Source organism: Podarcis gaigeae (assembly GCF_964106915.1).
Source record: "Podarcis gaigeae genome assembly, chromosome: 1".
Lineage (NCBI taxonomy): Eukaryota > Metazoa > Chordata > Lepidosauria > Squamata > Lacertidae > Podarcis > Podarcis gaigeae.
This window is the reverse complement of record NC_139678.1, coordinates 69,845,526-69,865,470: the sequence shown is the minus strand read 5'-3', so window position 1 is coordinate 69,865,470 and position 19,945 is coordinate 69,845,526. Positions and strand designations below refer to the sequence as shown.

At 40.2% G+C, this 19,945-nt stretch overlaps 1 protein-coding gene across 29 annotated transcripts in view; it reads right to left on the bottom strand.

The window, feature by feature from the left end:
- The window catches only part of STK33 (serine/threonine kinase 33), a 59,281-nt gene that overhangs the window by 21,367 nt on the left and 17,969 nt on the right, over positions 1 to 19,945 (bottom strand). For 6 of the 29 annotated variants that reach the window (XM_083710022.1, XM_083710025.1, XM_083710048.1 and 3 more), the window contains exons 3-11: positions 19,228 to 19,315; positions 16,815 to 16,865; positions 16,037 to 16,326; positions 12,061 to 12,183; positions 9,529 to 9,642; positions 8,185 to 8,289; positions 7,266 to 7,404; positions 3,806 to 3,894; positions 294 to 378 (exon numbers count right to left, since the gene is read on the bottom strand). In XM_083710022.1, coding sequence (XP_083566148.1) covers positions 294 to 378; positions 3,806 to 3,894; positions 7,266 to 7,404; positions 8,185 to 8,289; positions 9,529 to 9,642; positions 12,061 to 12,183; positions 16,037 to 16,258 — 877 coding nt within the window. In that variant the 5' untranslated portion in view covers positions 16,259 to 16,326; positions 16,815 to 16,865; positions 19,228 to 19,315. Of the gene's footprint in view, positions 1 to 293; positions 379 to 3,805; positions 3,895 to 7,265; positions 7,405 to 8,184; positions 8,290 to 9,528; positions 9,643 to 12,060; positions 12,184 to 16,036; positions 16,352 to 16,814; positions 16,866 to 19,227; positions 19,316 to 19,410; positions 19,499 to 19,945 lie in introns of all 29 variants that reach the window. The other 23 variants (XM_083710031.1, XM_083710020.1, XM_083710044.1 and 20 more) reach the window with 10 other exon arrangements.

Genomic DNA, 19,945 nt, shown 5'->3' with positions numbered 1-19,945 from the left:
AACAAGTGGGGCCTTGCAACAAAATGTTGCAGTGTGGGGTGCATCTACTTGGGGCTTAACACTTCCTGTCCTATTATTATTATTATTATTATTATTATTATTATTATTATTATTATCATTATGCCAAAGCAACGATGGGCAAAACGAGGACATTGTATATATACATCTAAACAAATGTAAACCACCTATTCACAGACTGTGGGCTACAAAATAAAGTTTTATTCCATTCAAATGCCAGTCTTTCATGTGATGAAACTAAATGGGAATACTACCATATGAAGCACTGAACTTACCCATGTAGATAGGAGTCCCACAGGTAGACTGAAACATGCTTTCGCTTCCTCCCATCTTTTGTACAGCTAAACCAAAATCAGTCACCTACAGGAAACAGAACTCAACTGTCTTGAAAATTCTCTGCTGGTATGTAGTTGCAGCTCTTTTATTCCTCTGAAGAGCTCATTGTTCATTGCAAAACCACTTCAGAGAGACCTAACGGAATCTGACTAGATTTCCCAAATGATCTCCTATAACAGCACACCTAAAGAAGAGAAAGCTCTGCACCAGTCCTTCTATAAATATTCAGAGCCAAGTTTGAAACAACTTTAATACTTACACTGCAAATTGCACTAGCATTTGAGCATATGAAAAGTGAAGAGCTTATTAATGAGATTCAAGCTAAGTGTGTGCTGCTATAGGGTCTGATCAAAGCACTTAAAAAAGCCGAATATTTTAGTGATGGGATCATTGGGGGACATAAATATGGGGAACAGCAACAAGAGGGAAAGAAGCCAGGAAGGAAGTCGGACAGGAAAGAATCAGGAGATAAATGATTTGCTGGGTGTTTGGGACACATACAGAGGAGACTCCACAGGTGCACAGGATGGGGTGAAGCTGGGGCAGACTCATCCATCCTTCTAGACTGCTATTCAACAGCAGCCTAATGCTGAATGCTACCTCAACTGCCAGAACACTATTATGTGAGGGCAGGGACTGGGGAAGAAGAAGAAGCCCAGCTACAGTTTTGTATCCAGGAGCAGCTCACCAGGTGGAGTGGAGCTGCTATGCTAGCTTCCTGGCAGGTGGAATGCTGTTACTTAGGGAGAGGTGCGAGGCAGTGAGGATGTTGGCATGGCACTAGATCAGTTCTGCATGTCTGTTTGCACTACATCAACCTTTCCGCCATCTCAGTCCTCCTGGTCGGGAGGCCAACGTTAGTGGCTCCCCTCCTTCTGGTGAGCCAATTCAGCTACTACCTCCCCCTACCTACCTTGTTTTCCTGGGGTCTGACTTCACTATTAGTACAAGCTCCACTGTGTATAGTGCTTATTCCTGCGCCTAGCAAGAGATACACATGTGCACTGGGTCCAGGATACTGCATAGGAGATAGGATGTGAAGTGCCTGGGGCTGTTCTACTGTGGCCTGCCACACTGCTGTGTGCCTGGCACAGAGTAGTACACAGAGCAGTACTGTGCCAACAGAAATACACAAACATACCTGAGGAAAAGTTAATAACTACCTTGCTCCCCCCTTTTAATGAATCCTGGGAGCATCTTGAAAAGCTAAGCTACAGAAAAAAGTTTCAGAATATTTCACATTTTTCCACTGCACAATGAAGCATTTCCCTCCCACCTCTAAAACAGCTTTTGTGGTTAGTAGAACAAGAATTTCTTCATGCTATTTTTGTTCTTCCTTACAGACTTTTTCCTAAATAAATGACTGGTCCACACAAGGACCAGTCCACCAGCTGCTTCCTTGCACTTATTTGCAGTTGTTCATGAGAGATCACAAGCAGAAATGTAGTAATATTATTTTCTTCCAAGGGGGTCAGGAACATGTATGTGAGGTTTTTTCCTATTTTATCCTCACAACAACCCTAAAATATAGGTTTGCCTGCAATGGAGTGACTGACCAAATGTCAGCTGGTGTTCCTTATGGCTCAGTGGGGATTCAAACTCAGATGCCCCTGGTTCAAGTACAACATTCTATACACTACCCCAAAATGCTGCCCTAAAAGGTAAACTAGTGGTTCAAAGATATATTCAGCAGCTACGCCTGTGACTGGCAGCTTCTAGAGCAACTGCTACCACTATCTGTATAATGCTGGAGCAGAAAACCATATCCATGGTAAGACTGGGAAGAAGAAAAATAAGGGACCAAACACAATAGAAATGAGTGAATAAAAAAGAGAAATTGTATCAGTTAAATTATATGGCATAAATATCCGTGAGGCTACCACCTCACTGAAGCTAAGCAGTTTTGTGTCTGGTTAGGGCCTTGATGAGAGACCACATGCATGGAGCCTTGAAAGGTGGAATAGAAATGTAAGTAAGTAAACAAATAAGTATGCCAGAATATAGGACTTTTCCTGCCAAGCCCAACTGCTGGGATTCAGTTTCTGCTGGCCTAATCTACTAAATTTGGAAGGGATATTGGTAGTAGACAGAGACCCAAATGCAGGTGGGTAGCCATGCCTTGGCCATTTCCCTGTGGGTGGGACAGACCCTATTCCAGTACGCTGGTCTAGGGTGTTGAAAGCCTCAGGGCCTCTTAAGGATACCCTCACACACATACACAATAGTCTTTGTGGGATACCAATGTTCACTGAGCCCAAAGACCACATTTCAATGTCCAAAGCAAAATGTCAGTTGTGACAGCAATATGGCACTTATGGGCAACATTCAAAATTGGGGGAAACTACAAGGATGGTGAAGAAAACAAGGCATAGGGTAGGAAGATCACAGAGGCTGAGCATAGTCCCAAAGCAGCCAAAACAAACGGGTTTTCTCTTTAGTCTTCCCAGGAAAAACAAACAGAAGCTTGAATGTACCACATTGACACCAACACAGGGGGAGTAACAAGGCTGCACAGTCACATCAGCAAGCTGTCACAGCCCAGTCTGCAGAGCCAGGGGAAACATGACTGTCCTCGCTCTTCCTCTCCCTTCCAGTGCACAGCACAAACAACCCCCAGCTGGAGAATTATTGTACATTTCTCCATGCAGCTACAAGCAAAAGTATGTTCAGAAGCAAACACATGAAGAGAAATGCCTGGTGGACTGTTCTTGTGAACTTGTGCAAAGAAAAGTTCGGATTCACACAGAACACTCTAAGTAAAATACAATTTATCATAGTGTGCTGCTTTAGTTACTGCAGGTTGAACCTCTGTGCTTCGGTTCTATGTGTCAGCATGCACTTTTTATACAATCCTCACAGCCATTTTATAACAGCAATAAAATTTTTAAGTAAGGATAAAGTAATATATAATTTAGCAACCATCAAGTTCCAATTATTTCCACACAAATAAATGAGTGTAAGTTCTTGATACGTTTAATGCGTTTAGGTAGTAAATACTTATAATATCCAAAGTCTACAAAATAGAAAGTAGCTGATATGTAAAGCATCATATGTTTTTCAAAATTACTAAAATGTTTAAAATAAATTGGCAGTATGCATAATTCATACTAATTACAGCTCCCCAGCTCACTCTTGCTAATGGCTTGGAACTACATCCAAAAAGGTATAAGAATAACACAGTACACTTCTAAAAACATTTCTTTTTAAATGGCCTATAACTATACTACTCTTTGCTCAACAAGAACTTTCTTCAATGGCACTTGACTCCTACATTCTTGTCAATTGTTCTTATCTCAGACCTTTTATTTTTGGCTTGATTACACCATTATGTTTCAGTTCAAAAGGTACTAATAGGCATTTACTTGGAAACTTGACTTCTGATTCCTGGGTTTTAAAAAAACCACAGGCAAAAGTACTGCTTAAAGTAAAGTGTTGCAATTTCTGGGCTTACCTTTATATTTAATTTCATTTCATTTTCTTCATCAATGTCACTGCTTTTAACTAAAATGTTTTCCAATTTCAGATCTCTGTGAACAATATCTGTCAAGATGGAGAACAAAAAGTAAGTGTTATTTATCAATTGCATTGAAAATATTCTGACATAAATGTTTTAAACCCTTTTGATTGAGTAATTTATGAGCTACACTTTTAGTGCATTTTATCCTACATTAGTGCACGTTGCAGACACCGTTTTCTTTTATAGAAAAAGTCTGGTCTGTACATTCCAAAACTGGATCAAACTTAGATCCGTTCTTCTAATAAAGGGGAAATCATAATTTTGAATAATATGATTTGTCATTTGATGCACTTTAAAAGCATCTATTTGTAAAACTAGCTTCCTGTGCTCAGAAGGACAAAGCATAAGGTCCACCAGAAGTAAAGATGAACAACTCTTTCTCATTTTGTCCCATTTCCCATTCACAGTTGTGCACTCAGTTATTATCCATAATCAATACAAGTATTTCGTATTATATTTTTGTAAGAAAAAACACTGCAATGCCACAGTTTAGCTGGCTGGCCAACTGCAGCACAATGGCAGAACAATACTCAGCCGAGGGTAGGGTGGGTTAGGTGAGCTGTAAGGGGAGGGGGGGCATGGGGTTTGAAGAGTGTGCAAGGGGAGGGGGTAACAACAACAACAACAAAATTCTTATTTATACCCCACCCATCTGGCAGGGCCTCCCCAGCCACTCTAGGCAGCTTCCAACAGGATATTAAAAACACAATAAAACTTCAAATATTAAAAACTTCCCTAAACAGGGCTGCCTTCAGATGTCTTCTAAAAGTCAGATAGTTGTTTATTTCCTTGAAGTCTGATGGGAGGGTGTTCCACAGAGTGGGCGCCATTGCCAAGAAGGCCCTCTGCCTGGTTCCCGTAACCTCACTTCTCGCAGGGTGGGAACCGCCAGAAGGCCCTCAAAGCTGGACCTCAATGTAAGGGGATGGAGTGGCAGTTGAAGGCCCCGTCAGGGGACAAGGATTGACAAGGGTTCATGAGCAGAGCAAGCAGCCACTAGTAATCACATGCTAATAATCTATAGCTCTCAGAGCAGTATGTTGGAAAGGATTGGGCTCTGCGGCACTGCCCAGAGGGTGCATGAGCTATCACCTCTGTCCACTTGCTCACTCTTCATCAGGTAAGGAGAAGAAAGGGCAGCAGTTTACAGGCTATTCCTACTACTGGCTCTTTCTCCAGGGCTCAGAATCCTGGCCTATTTGCCACTGTGTCTCCAGTCAGGTGTTGCTGCTGTTCAGTTCAGGTGAAAAAAAGCCTTGCTGGCAGGTATTACTGAAACATAGGTGAGTGAGCAGGGCGTATTCAGTTTAGCATCAACTCCGGATGAACAGAGGCAGGGAGGATCAATTATTCTGCATAGGATTCAATCTCTCTCATCAAGCAAACCCTTCAGCGACATTTCCTCCTAAAATGGAGGTCTCATTAAGGTGGTCTGCCACTAGACCTGCTCAGTATCATGTCTATGGAAATCAATAAAAAGTGTAGACTCTTATTTATGTATGCCACCACCATGGCAAGAATTCTGATAGCCAAAATTTGGAAAAGTAATATTATCCCCACCAAATCTGACTGGTTGGCAAAAATTATTGAATCCTTACATCTTGCAAAATTAACAGGGAGAATAAGAGGAAACACTATTCAAAAAGGCAATAAAGAATGGTCAATTTTCAAAGAATGTCTCAAAAATATGGACAATGCAAGTCTCCCGGCAAATACAGACTAAATCTTGTAAACAGAGGGAAGGTATAGTAAAAGATGTTTAGAATAACAAAAAGGAAAAAGTAGAAGATTCAATGTGATATGCGTACAGAGTTAAGATTGGTAACAAAGCATAAAGAGAAGAGTTGGAAGCCTAACACGTGTGGTGTAATGTTGGACATGTAGGTATGTAGGGTATGTATTGTATGTAATGTATTGTATGGTATTGTTGAGTTTATGTTAATTAATGTTTAATAATAATAATAATAAATTTTAAAAAAGAATGAGGGATACACTGAACTCTACTTTTTAAATTAACTTTGTCATACATTGTATAAAATATTAAGCTCTTGCCTAAGATGAACTAAAATGTTTCTTGAAAATTATAACTCAGATCCAATGAATTCTTTGTGTTTGTTTGTTTCTATTATTTAATCACCCCATGAGATACTTCTCTAGGTGATTTAGAATGGAAGTTGAAAACAAAGTATCAAAGACAAACATACAAATAATGCAATCAATAAATGTCACAGAAAAATCCAGAACAGCACAAATGAGAAATTTAGCTTTGAAGGATAATTCTCTCATTATTATTTCTAAACAAAGTGTCCTAATAATAATAATAATAATAATAATAATAATAATAATAATATACCTTTATTGTCATTGTACAACCTATGTACAATGAAATTAAACAAGCCTCCCTCCCCCCCAACACTCAATCTCTCATCGAACAAGTCAATTTTCCTATGTTATTTTCTGTTCAATAGCCTAACAGCCCACAGATAGAAGCTATTTTTTAGCCTGTTGGTAGGGCTGATTATACTTCTATATCTCCTGCCCGGGGGTAGAAGATTAAACAGGTGATGGCCGGGGTGTGAGTTCTCCCTGATAATTTTTCTCGCTCTCCTAAGGCAACGATCCCTTGCAATGTCATCTAGCAGACTCAAGGGACAGCCCATGAAATCGTGTGCTGTATTCACCACCCTCTGTAGAGACTTTCTGTCCATGGCTGTCAGGCCAGCATACCACACTGTGATACAATAGGAAAGGACACTTTCTATTGTGGACCAGTAAAAGAAGTTCATCAGTTGTTGTTTAACATTATTCTTTCGCAAGACCCTGAGGAAATGGAGTCTCTGTTGGGCCATCTGACCACGTGAGTTATGTTGATTTTCCAAGAGAAAATCTCACTAAGGTAAACTCTCAGGAATTTAAAGGAGGAGACTCTCTCCACACCCCGATATACAACAGGACAGGTTCCCCTCTCTTCCACCCACTCTTGGACTAATACAACAATCAGAACATTACTATCCTTTGCATATTGCACTTTGTCAAATGTTGCAGCTCTCAACCCAAACAACATATCATAGCTACATAAAAAGTAAGTATTTTAGACATCTATATATCCTATATGTTCATAATGCCTCGCTGCAGACAACATTCTAGCAGCTGCATTCTGCACTTATTTCCTGAAAAAAGTTACTGCTGTAATGAATGAAGAAAAATAATTAGAAAAAAATAGCAGAAAGTAATGGCATTTTAACTAGTAAATGAGCAACCAAAAATGTGTGTGTTAAAAGAATGTTGCTTTTCAGTTGATAGGGCCACAATTATACTATGAAACAAGTAAGAGATACAAAATTGTGATGATGAGATATAATAATCTATAAGAACGTAATAATCATCACATTACCTCTTTTGTGAAGATATGCTATTGCTGAGGCAAGACTCTGAATGATGTGCCGTGTCTCATTCTCTGTAAATTGACCTTTTCTTTGTAGAATCTCTCTAAGTTCTCCATCCTCACATAGCTCCAATACAAGGTACACACGCTAACATTAAGAAATAAACAATATAAATGTGTGTGTGTATGTGTATAATATGAATGTATTAATATATATTTTCAATCTAAATGCCTCAAATATTTAGTTAAAAATAGAAAAAACATTTTTGTTTTACAAAGATTGAAGAATTAATATTCTTCATATTTTTGAACAGCCAACTATAGTGGTACCTCGGAGGACAAATGGAATCTGTTCCAGAAGTCCATTCGACTTCTAAAACCAAGGTGTGGCTTCTGATTGGCTGCAGAAAGCTCCTGCAGCCAATCGGAAGCCGTGGAAGCCCTGTCGGACGTTCGGCTTCCAAAGAATGTTTGCAAACCGGAACACTCACTTCTGGGTTTGCGGCGTTCGGGAGCCAAAACGTTTGACTTGCAAGGCGTTCGGGACCCAAGGTACAACTGTATTCTTAAATGTTACAACATTCAAAAACTGAAGATATAAAGTGATATTGGTTATAAGTGATTTTCAAAGAAGAGTCATTCAAGGTGCAAAATGTAGAAGTGGGAGGCAGGCGCTAAGGACCCTTTGCACCGCTCACTTCCCTGATAAACAGCTTCTTCAAAGGTCTTTTACTCCTAGTGTGACTATATCAGAGCACCACTGGGTGGCTTGGGAGCTTCAGCACCCTCTCCCCCTCTATAAAGCCCCATTTCCACTTTATAGGAACTGAATGGCAACACAATTCTAACACAACCATCTGTCATCTCCACACATGGTTTGCACTTTTGGGTTAACTGCATTATAGGATTTCTATTGATAATGTCTTACCTTGGGAGTCTCAAACACCTGTTCAAGATGTATTATGTGCTCATGGTTTACTGTTTTTAGGATGCTCACTTCCCTTTCAAGTAGTTTTACTGCAGAACTCCCCGCCTTTAAGAGTGAGAGAAACACATTTCTTGCGGCAGCTTCAAAGTCAGGTTCCATAGCCTTAGTCCTGTCCAACACCCCTACCAGAACTTCATGAGACAAACACATAAAAAACTAAACCAAGCCAAGGTAGGCATGGGTTGTTACATTCATAAGAGGAATGATAAAACTATCCCGATTTTTGCAATAAGATACAGACAGGTAAGTAAAGAGAGAGCAAGAGGTATGACACGCATGAGTTGCAAGATACACAGAAAAATAAGCCTATAAACCATCTGAAACCATCAGAGGCACAAGGAGTACCAAGAATAAAAGGCTCTATATTACTCCATTAGATGTTACTTGTCCTAATTTTTTTGAGACTTGTGGAAGAGACCAATATAATTTTTCTTTTTTTTTAAGGTTTTCAATAAAATCCCACCAGACTCACCAGCCTTTTTATGTATGGTATTTTAATGGATATGTAGTTTTTACCTGCTCTTTTAAATATATTAGAACTAGTATTATTTTGTTTTTAATTGGACTTCGCTCACCCTGGAACTGTATGTTGAGGTGTGGGCTAAAAGTGCTCCAAATACATACATAACTAAATATCCCCATGCAGCCTTGATCCTCTGCTCAGGCTTGAAATGCCAACAAGTAGAGACAGCAGGCTGAATTGAAATATGTAAGGAATGTGCAAGCTTTCCATTCCCCCAATGGACTAGTGATATGCCACAGCCTTCTCACCAAAAAGGAAAGAGGAGGGTAGAAACAGGAGTCTCTTGTGCCCAATAGCATTCCCTCTGTGGTTGGGTGATGAACCGGTGCAGGATAGGATCATGCACTACGTAACTCAATAATTACAAAATTGATTCTGCAATTATTTATCCAAATACGATTCCTGGAACTAAAATATTCAGCACATATTAGCCAGTTCGAAACCACTTATTTCATTTGAACCATTTGTTTGAAAATGATAGCATTATTATTATTATTATTATTATTATTATTATTATTATTATTATTATTATACTTGTCTATCACCCTTTATCCATAGGTCTCAGAGTTGTTCATGATATAATATCTCATGTTTTCTGAGAAATGAAAGTTGAAGAAAACTGATGACAGCGCAAAAATCAATATATTCTCCATTTGCAATGTGAATTTGGGGCACATAAATGTATTGTGGTAATTAATTTATAATAATATTATCACTGTCTGAAAAATAAAAACTCATACGCCAATACAATTAAAGCCTACCTTTTCCCGGTTCACTTTCTTGATTGCCCACTTCATGCCTGTTTCTTTGTCTGTTACTTCAATCACCACACCAAAGCTGCCTTGTCCTAATTTCCTTCCAAATGAATAAATTTGCTGCAGTAATAAGAAGAAGAATAAGAAGAATAAAATTAGCAAGTCGAATGTTACAGAGGAACGCTCAGTAAGGACTCATCCAGACTTGGTCTTGCCCCACCACTTTCCCCCAGGGAAACCCAATCTTTACTGCTGAACTGGACCAAACGCCAGCTGGGCTTTCTGCGGATTGACATTTGCTGTGATTCATTGGTAAAGAGCAGGTTTTCTCAGGGAAATCTGTGGGACAAGGGCAAAACCGCTCAGACTTTCTAGGCATAGGTTCACCTGTGCTTTCTAGGCACAGGTAAAGTGAAAGTGTGGATGGGCCCCTAAGTTATGTCAATAGTCAAATATATATGAGAAAAACATCCTCAAGACTGATGAATTTCACTAAATATTCAAATCCTTATTACCGAGGAACATTGAGTTTTGCAGGACATCAAAAAACCAGATTGTGATGACAGGGGCAGTGGGCTGACAGCAATGGAGTGTGCTTTACACTTGAAAAAGAAGGCACTCGCAAAACAAATGTTCTAGGATGCTTTTGGGAAAATACACGGGTCTTCCATTTTATACAGTGGGGCGAAAGAATCCTAACTTTACATACATGCTGATGGTGACTGATCAGGAAAGGGATATTGGGTGTGTAGTGGATAGCTCAATGAAAATATCAGCCTAGTGTGCAGCTGCTGTAAAATGGCAAATTGCATGCCAGGGGATCATTAGGAAAGAATAAAAAACTAACCTGCCCATATCATAATACTTTATACCAATATATGGCGTGGCTGCACCTGGATTACAGGGCACAGTTTTGGCCACCACAGGTTGCAAAGGATATTGTAGAACTGGAAAAGTTGCACATGAGGGCATTCAAAACGATCAAGCAGCAGTAGCAACTTCTCAAGGAAAAGGAAATCTTTTTGGTGAGGGAATGTCGACCTGGCCCCATCTATTGGCTGACGAAAGAGCAGCTGCTCTAATACTTGCTTTCCTTTTCCCTTCCCCATTTCTTTTTTCCATTTGTATCGTGTCTATTAGATTGTCAGCCTGCATGTATGGGCTGCCTTTCCTTTCATGTATGTTCAATATTTAGAAAACCGCAAGTACTTTACAAGCTGCTGTTGTTATTGCTATCAATGGCTAATAGTCATTATTATCAATATATATTATCTCCAGTATCAGAGACATTCTGCTTCTGAATAGCATTTGCTAGGGAACACAAGTAGCAGGGCATTATTCCACTCATGACCTGCTTGCAGGCTTCCCATAGGCATCTGATTGGCCACTGTGGGAACAGGGTACTGGACTAGACTGGCCTTTGATCCAAGGCAGCAGGGCTCTTCTTAAGTTCATAGAATCCCAACTAGAAAAGTGCTGTATCTACAAAGTACATAATTTTGCTAATGATTTATTGTTTGAAAAATGGGTTTAACACCACGTAAACTACTTGTCATCCCATTAATCCATTTGTATATTGTAGCTGTGTCCACTCCAGCCCTTTTTAGTTCCATTGTGTTCACCAGGTTGCTTTAGATCTTTTGGTCAAGCAACCTAAGGATGTCACCGTAACATAACAGCAAAACTGTTCTGATAGATATAAAAATGCAAAAGAAGAAGCAGCTTGAAAGAATATTATATTACATTAACAATAATAAATGACCATTTTTATTGCCCCCCTACATCTTGCTTTGTTGAATATACAGTGTCAGGAGTCAGATCCAACCGCCCATGGTAGGTTGTCAGGAATGGATAAGGAAAGTTCTTACCAATGCTTTTATTCAATAGTCACAGAGAGCAGCTTAGAAATGCAGCCTCTTGGAGTAATGGTGTTGTTCCAAGTGAAACCCCACCCTCTCCGCCTCTCCCATTATGCATCATCACTATGGTGGCTGAGATGCCTTCTGTCTCTGAGCTCTCTGCTCTCCTACTTTCAATGCCCGCAGGGTTCGGGGGGGTCTGGAATGCTTCCTAAAGACACTGAGTCTGTCGGCTGTCACTCCCCTGGTGGCTCCTCTTCCTCTTCCTCCTCCTGTCACATTATTTCCCAGCTTTTCCCCTCATCTGCCTCTGAGCTGTGACGTCCCTCAAACCCCTGTTGTAATTCCTCCTTCTCTGGAAGGGTCTGGCTGGGGAGGCGGGCTCCACCATTCCTCCTCTGCCCAGTCTCTGACATCCAGCCTGATGAAGAGTGCTGAGGAACTTGAAAGCTTGCTTTTGACATTGGGATTGCTGCATTACAGAGGGTTGGACTTGATGACCCTTTGAATCCCAATCTGCAGTTTTGTGATTCTATGATATTATGTCAGTGAGGATGGTCCTTATACAGGCATTACCACTCTCCCACCCATGGACCAACGCAGCTATTTACACAGCTATTTTTGCCATCTTCTAATTAAAAATTGTACCAAAAGTCTGGAGGAATGCACAGCTACAAACCTGAATTGCTGCTGCATCTTCTATTCGTGTGTGAGGAACTTTGAAATCTGTATTACTGCCACGAATGCCTGGGGTGGTAATGAGCATTTTCCTCTGAGAGTCTGTTAGTTCTGACTTTGGCATCTTTAGGGACATAAAAAGAGAAGCATGAAATTAAAATACAAACCATTGTTTTAAAAGGCTATGTGCTATTTTATGTACCTTCCGGCACATGCAGTAAGTTATATGTAAGTTATTACAAGAAAACGAGAAAATATATGAAGTGGGACGAGGCCTAGAAAAGGTGAACTTATTAGATTTCAAAACAACAGATCGCAAAACAATCAAAATGTATGATGGAGCAGGAGGCAGCCAATGTAGTAGTTGTTGTTGAAGTCCAACTCACTTCAGCCCCATCCAGTATGGCCAATTGTAATGGATAGTGGGAATTGAAGTCCAGTAGCACTTGGAAGTCACCACATTGACTACCCCTGTGTTGGAGTATATAAAAATATGTATTCCTTTTTCCTTTATGATGCATTTGATCTATTTCGACAAGGAGTTCCAATGTAATTTAAACTTGCATTGCTTTTTTATGTTCAACTTCAGTTCTAGGAAATGCTTGCTGAAAAGCAAGTCTCACTCACAGAATCCAGATTCTGCAGCATGTCTCCCAATAAGCCTATTTCCTTGTTTTCCTCAAGAGGGCTAGTATGTCTAGGCAGCAGGTGAGCAGTTACCCCCATGTACCACCAGCTGAAAGACAGAAAGCCACCCTGAACAGCACCATCCTGCATTGATAGCTGATAACACACCAGCTATGGTCCGAAAAGGGTTCATTCCCTAAGGGTGATGCACATGCTTCGCAGGGGAAGGTCCATGGCTCAGTGGTGGAGCATACGCTTTTCATGTAAAAGGTTCCAGGTTCCATCCCTGGTGTTTTTAGGGAGGGCTGGGAAGAGTCCCTGCCTGAAACCCAGAGAGGCATTGCTAGCCAGTGTCAAGAATATTGAGCTAGATGGACTGAAGGTCTGGCTTGTTAAAAGTCAGTTTCCTATATTCTATGTACTTCTAGTCAATCCAAGACCCCATATTCAATACAAGTCTCAAGACTGGTGAGAAACTCAATCTGAGTCCTGGAGAAGCTACTGGAGTCCTGGAGAATCACAGTAAAGAGACAGTACTGAGCTAGATGAACTAATGATCCAATTCAATTTTTGTTTTTTTTATTCCAAAATATTTATATAGCAGTATGGCACCCTCAAACCAGAAATAGCCAAGTCAATGCACAATAAAACTTTTTTTCATAAAGCAGGTTCATATATTCATATTCTAATAGAAACATAGAATTGTAGAGTTGGGAGGGACCGTGTTAAAATAAAATAGGGCAATCTGATTCACTCTGCACCTATATAAGCCAACCAAGCAGAAGAGCCTAATGGCTGCTTTTAAAAAATCCTTTTTAAACTGATACTGGACAATATATATAAGGAATTCCACTAAATTAACAGTAATGGAAATGTATTTGTATTTACAGCTGTAAATGCTACTGGCGTTGGACAGCCTGAATAAAGAATCTAGAATTACTAGGGTTTTAAAAAAATTCCTAATGCCTAATACTTTTTTTTTTTTATCAAGCAGAGTAAAAGATTATTATTTTTGTGTGAATCAGCCAACTGGGATACGCTAACAGAAAATGACACTGTATTAAGTGCTTGCATTAAGTTAATCAATTAGATACTAAATTAATGAAGTAGCTGATGTTGGAAAAAAGACAAGTAAATGTATAACTAAGAGAACAAAATGATGCTAAAACTATTTGTGCTAATATAATATCCATCTTACACTAAAAAAGTAAAGAAATCTATAACAATAATGGATTTTATATATGGCAATTTTAATGTTAATGGTCATGCTTTTCAAAACATCCTATGCATTCTACTGACCATCCGAGATGTAAAACTCACAATTGCCAATAGTAAAATGAAGTAATTCTTTTTGATTATACTATATGACATAAAGAGTATAATCATAGGTTATAATATTATCTTTTTATATCAGATGCAAATCACTCGTGGTATGTTCAAACAAAGTTTATCTGAGATTGTTCAAAGTCTGCATCCCGCTTTTTAAGAGCACTACTTTAAGGTGGCCAATTTGTGTTAATTGACCAAATTATGGGTAATCCTCTGGAGTTTCAATCTTAAGTGCTTTCCCATCCCATTTGTTTTGAATGTATATTTATTTCAGGGGATTTTTTTGCAACAAAAGCTTTTAAAGATTTGTGCTCTACAAGTTTCAAATACTTGTGTTCTCAAATAAATGCAGTACACAGCACTGGACTGAAAACAAAAGAAAATGTCCTTTGTACATATTTTCTATAAAAAGAATCAGGGGAATAATAGAAATTTAGGTCAATCACCACTTCTGCTTAATTTCTCCACACAATTATTGTAACTTTTGAAAATTGTGAGATTAAATCTGAGCTATTATTTCAAAGAAAATCAAATGATTCAACATTTCTACATTCTCAACATCAGCTGAAACTGATCTCATGATGTCACCCCAGTTGTTGCAAGGGGGACTTGTTTCATCTCTCTGCTGTCACTGCTCAAAGCGACATGCCTATTATGTTTTAAAAGCGAAGGTTAGGGAGCTTGCGTTTCAGAGGCAGGGGACCGGCAGAAAGGGCTTCTGGGAATAGTGGATGCTTTTTCTAACGCCCTCAAATTGGCCTGAGCAGGGTGTGGGAGGGATCAGAGAATAAGTCAGTCTAAGGCAGCCTTTCTCAATCTGTGGGTCCCCAGATGTTGTTGAACTACAATTCCCATCACCCCTAGCTAGCAAGCCCAGAGCTCAGGGATTTAGGAGTTGTAGTCCAACAACATCTGGGGACCCACAGGTTGAGAACCGCTGGTCTAGGGCAAGTTCTGGATAGCCCACTCATCCTTAGCGGTCACCAGAACACTTCTAGGTTTTCCTCTGTGGAGCTACCAGACAGGCTCCTGCACCTTTGCAAGATAACAGGCAGGCAGCTGCTTAAACAGGTAAAGGCATTTCCAACATGTAGAAGAAGCCACGGTGAGCATAACACCTGCAACTCTTCTGCCTGCTGTTATGCAGTTTTCAATGGCAACGAACCCCTGCTGGGACAAAAGACTGGCAATCCCGCCCGCCTTTGTTTCAGACGCTATTCCATCTGCCATGCCGTTCAATAAAAAGATTTTATACAGCTGCCATTTCTTTGTTACTGAGAGTTAGCGGATAGGGATCTCTTCTCCCATCCTAGTTCAATCTCACTTCAGGATGAGAGTCTTAACAGGGAGGGGTGCCAATGCTTTTTCTACTACTAGGATTTAAGTTCAGTGAGCCCTCCATTCAAAGCGGGCAGCCTCTCGGAACCCACAAGTGAAACAGGTACTGCTGCCACTGTAAAGGAGTCCATCAACTGGCAGGGGGAGGAACAAGACATATACGATCAATAACTTAGCAGAGCTAACCAGCCAAGAAAAACAGCACAGGAAGATGGAGCAGAGGTCCACTATTAAACAAGTAATTTGCCCATCCAGCACCCAAATGGCTTGGTCAGCACTTTGTCAGGTGTGTCTGCACAAGCTTAAGCTTCCTATCCGTGTCTGAGTATAAGCCTAGGACTTTCTCCAGGCAAGACTTCTACTGTTTCATAGGGCTAGAGTTTCTTATGTGTCCTATTTGGTCCTGCCACATATGGTTGGAATTGTACATGGTCACCTGGAGGGTGGCAAATGCTCCATGTCTTCTGCCTGTTTCTGTGGCTGAGTGGGTAAGCAGCTTTTCTGGAGGGGAGTGCTTTATAGGTTTGAATCCTGACATTTTCCTATTTTGCCTGACGTTACTATCACTGGCCAGATTTCACAAAGGCATTTCACAAAAGGGAAAGTTATCTGAACATACACTGGGGTGGTGGAAGGATGGTGGAACAGGAAGAAAATAAAATCTTTGAAGTTAGTATCCTTACATTTGCTAAATAAGATGTTTGTTTCTTTGACAAGGTGTCTTCGGGATCCGAACATTCACTCACTGAAGTAGTTGGTGAATCTGAGGTCTCTACTACAGCTTGTTCAGGGCTCATGGTGCCATTATTGCAACGGGGGCAAAAAAGCACAACATTGCTTGGTTCAAATGATGTGCAACACTCTGTACATTTTGCAGTTGTATTTTCCTGACTGAGATCAGCCATCTGTTTGGTCGTGTAGATCCTGCTGTGCAAATTAAACAATAGCACAAAGATTGGCACCTCAGTGTCCACTGTTGAAGGAAGCAAAACAAAAAGCTGAGAAAAGGAATTGGAAGGTCACAGTTAGTGAACTGGTGGTATTAAAATGTGTTATGACTAGCAATGGCTTCAAGCAATAACAGTACTGTAATACAGACCTCTGATCTCTCTCGATCTCTCTATACACACGTATGTGTGAACACACACACATACACACATTTTTAAACGGCGTTTCTGTGCGCTGCTCTGGTTTCACCAGAAGCAGCTTAGTCATGCTGACCACATGACCTGGAAAAACTGTCTGCAGACAAACGTCGGCTCCCTCAGCCAGTAAAGCGAGATGAGCGCCACAACCCCAGAGTCGTTCACGACTGGACTTAACTGTCAGGGTCCTTTAGCTTTTTTAAGCAGGGGAAATTATTTACCTTGATGATTTCAGCTTACAAAAGGGGAATATATAATGCTACATTTTTTATGATGTAATATTAGAAGGAATATTATGTACAACCTAAAATCTTACCTCAAAAAGTGAGGACCATGTTGAAATAGGTAGCACTGTCATGGAAGGGAGCTGGAGTAAGAATGGATAGAAAGAAACCACTGAAGTCTACAGACGAAGTAATCTGCCTACTGTTCATAAACTAAAAGACACCCCCCCCCCCCCACAAAAACCCCAACCATACAGAAAAAGCATGCTAGAATGTTCTGTTGTTTGTTATTAGTTACTTTATCATTCTGGGCTGGATTCAACTAACTGGACTTCCCCTAGCATAACAAGGTTTTCCCTCCTGTCTTGCCTCCTGCACTTGCACCCCAAATTGGCTCAGTGGGAATGGGAAAACCCCCAGAAACATTCATAGAGGAGAGAGGAGGGGTTGTTCAGTGCTTGTGCTGATAGAACATTTGTAAAAGCACAACACTGAATTCTTCCCTGTGCATATTCTCAATTGTAGAATAAAAATTGAAAACATAAAACAAAACCTATTATGCTAGAGAGGTAAATGTGTATTCGGCTAGCTTGAATGAATTGACAGGGCTTCAGGTATTTGGAAGGATGTTGGACTAGATAAGCCTTTGGATCCTATCTTATTGCTTGATCCTTAAAAGAAGAATACTTAATTTAAGCCAGTGTGTGTGTCAGACCTTAAAACAATTCCATCACCCCTTAAAGCCTTTGCTCTCTAATGTTCTTTATATTCCTCACTGGGTATATTCCCCCAGATCCAACAACTTCTGAGATATGTCTACTCCACCTCCGAGATGGCTACCTGCCAACTTATCTACGATGGTGGTGGCACAGCCATCCTATGCCACTTCAACTGTGAAATGTGTAGGCTGGGGCCAATACAAACATAATCAAGATAGCTCTGATCTGTGTCATTGCTGAGCTGCCCCCTTTAGTCCCCATTGCCACTTGGAGCTCTGGATTCCATGCCAGAAGCACACCAGGGCAGCATAATTAATATAGCAGAATGGTGAGTTTGGGCATGCAGTCCAGAGCTCCAGTCAAAGCTTCCCTCTCAGCCTTGTTGGCTACTGCCATGGGCATGCCAGGAATCAGGTGGGCCCAGCATCTCACATGTTGGCAGTGGGTCTAACATGGGTCCTGGTTTTGCTCATCTCTAAAAATTAATGAGCTGTGCTTGTTCCAATGTTTGCTACCAGAGTATATGAAAAGGGTTTTAAATTTTGACTTTAAATATATGACAGGAAAGACCAACTGGCAAGCCCGGGAGCAAATCATTTTACAGCACCCTCTACAGCCCAACCAAATTCTAATCATGGTGTCATGAAAGGTTGGTCTACAGTTTCAGCTATAAGGAAAAGGAAAATAGATTCCATTCCCAAGAAATAGTGACTCCACACATACCCTCTCTTTTGGATTTTGTATGTAATGTCCTGGCCAAACCTTGAGCACATGGGTTCTATAATTGTGATACTCTAAGTATTGCACTGCACATACTTTATTATGGAGCTTGACTACTCATGAGAAAGTTGGTTGCTAGTTACTTCCTACCATCAGGTGATTAGGAGAATGGCATGGTCCCCAACAATGCAGTCAGCCATCCCTGACTTCTACAGGGCATATCAATGAGCTTAATGGTCAACCATGCAAAGTGCAAGTGTGATTTACCCACCACATGGATACTGAAGAATAATTAACCTAAAGAATCTCTTGTACGCTTTTTGTGTTAGCCAAGCATATCAAATTTATAGCTAGCTTCCTAATCTCTTTTTATGCAGAGAGCCAGAGTACATTTTAAAGCATTCCTAAAATATCAAAGAAGAACAGAAGTTGCGGTAACTAAACAAATGCAGGATAAATAATTATAATCCCTTCTGGACAGACCAAAGCTTGTAGTAATCAAAGCAAAAGGTGTGTAAAGTCCTTTACATTTTGACCAGACCCTTTACATTTTGACCAAACCTTTTACATTTTGACCAGAATGCTATAGGAAGCTCATGTGCAATGGTGCCATGTTATTAAAGTCTAAAAACAATAGCTAGATAATTAAACAAAAAACAAAATAATACTATGTAACTGTATCCAAACATTTCATCTCTGCTTAACAAACACAAAACTTTTATTACTTCCAACTCTACAATTCTATGATTCTAGTATTATCCTTTTATGTTTCTAAGAGTACATTCACAAGCAATAAGCACAACTGGGTCTGCCATCTCACCTATGTACTTTGTGATGTGTCACATTCAAACATTTGAAGGTGCTAACTCAAGTTTATCAATATTTCAGCCATGCCATTATAGATCAAAATCAATCACTGTCAAAATTGTCTAAATGGAAATAGGTTACATTTGCTTAACCACATTATATATGCCTAGTTGCATCTCAAAGCAAATATACATGAGGTAAATGCTTCCCTGCTACTATTTTATTTTAATTTTTGTACTGCCAAAGTGTATCAACTCACTGAGTTATTATTCTAGATACTCTGCTGAAGGTCACTGTGAAGTTTTCTTCCCAATAAAATCAAATTTTGCACCATGGCAATACAGACTCTGTAGGAAGAAACCAAAAGATTTTTTTGAATAGCAAAACATGGACCTTGTATAAATTTGCACAACCTTAGCCATGTTTCCTGCAAAGAGCTTACCTTGTGTGTGGAATTTGGAGGTTCGGATTGGGATCAGGATGATGCAGACTGGGGAGGGACAGGGAAGGTACTGAAATTCTGGAGGTACCTTGGAAAGAGGATCCATAAAGGGGGGAAACATCTCTGGCAGCATATTTGGGTCAAGTGAGAAAACCAGAAAATGATTTGCAAGATCTTAAGTCTGTTTTCCACATCAAATACTTTGAAGGTTTGCAATGAATATGAACAATAGGTGCTTGATCTTCTGGGGCAGTGACAGCCACTGAGTTAGAGGCTGCTGAATCCCGCTGTTCCCTGTAGTTCCTACACACTGGCACAAATCTGTTCTGGAGAGCTGGGGGAAGGCTTTTCAGAATACAGTTTACAGGGCAATATCCAACTAGATTTTTCCTTCAACATAAAAATTCCCACTTACACACCAGAACTCCCTCCTCCCTGCACATGAGAACCCCACATCCTCCTCAAATTTGATCTAGAGGGTAGGGAAAAACCACAGAACAGATTTAGGGGCCATGAAGGGGGAAGAGAGGGGGTG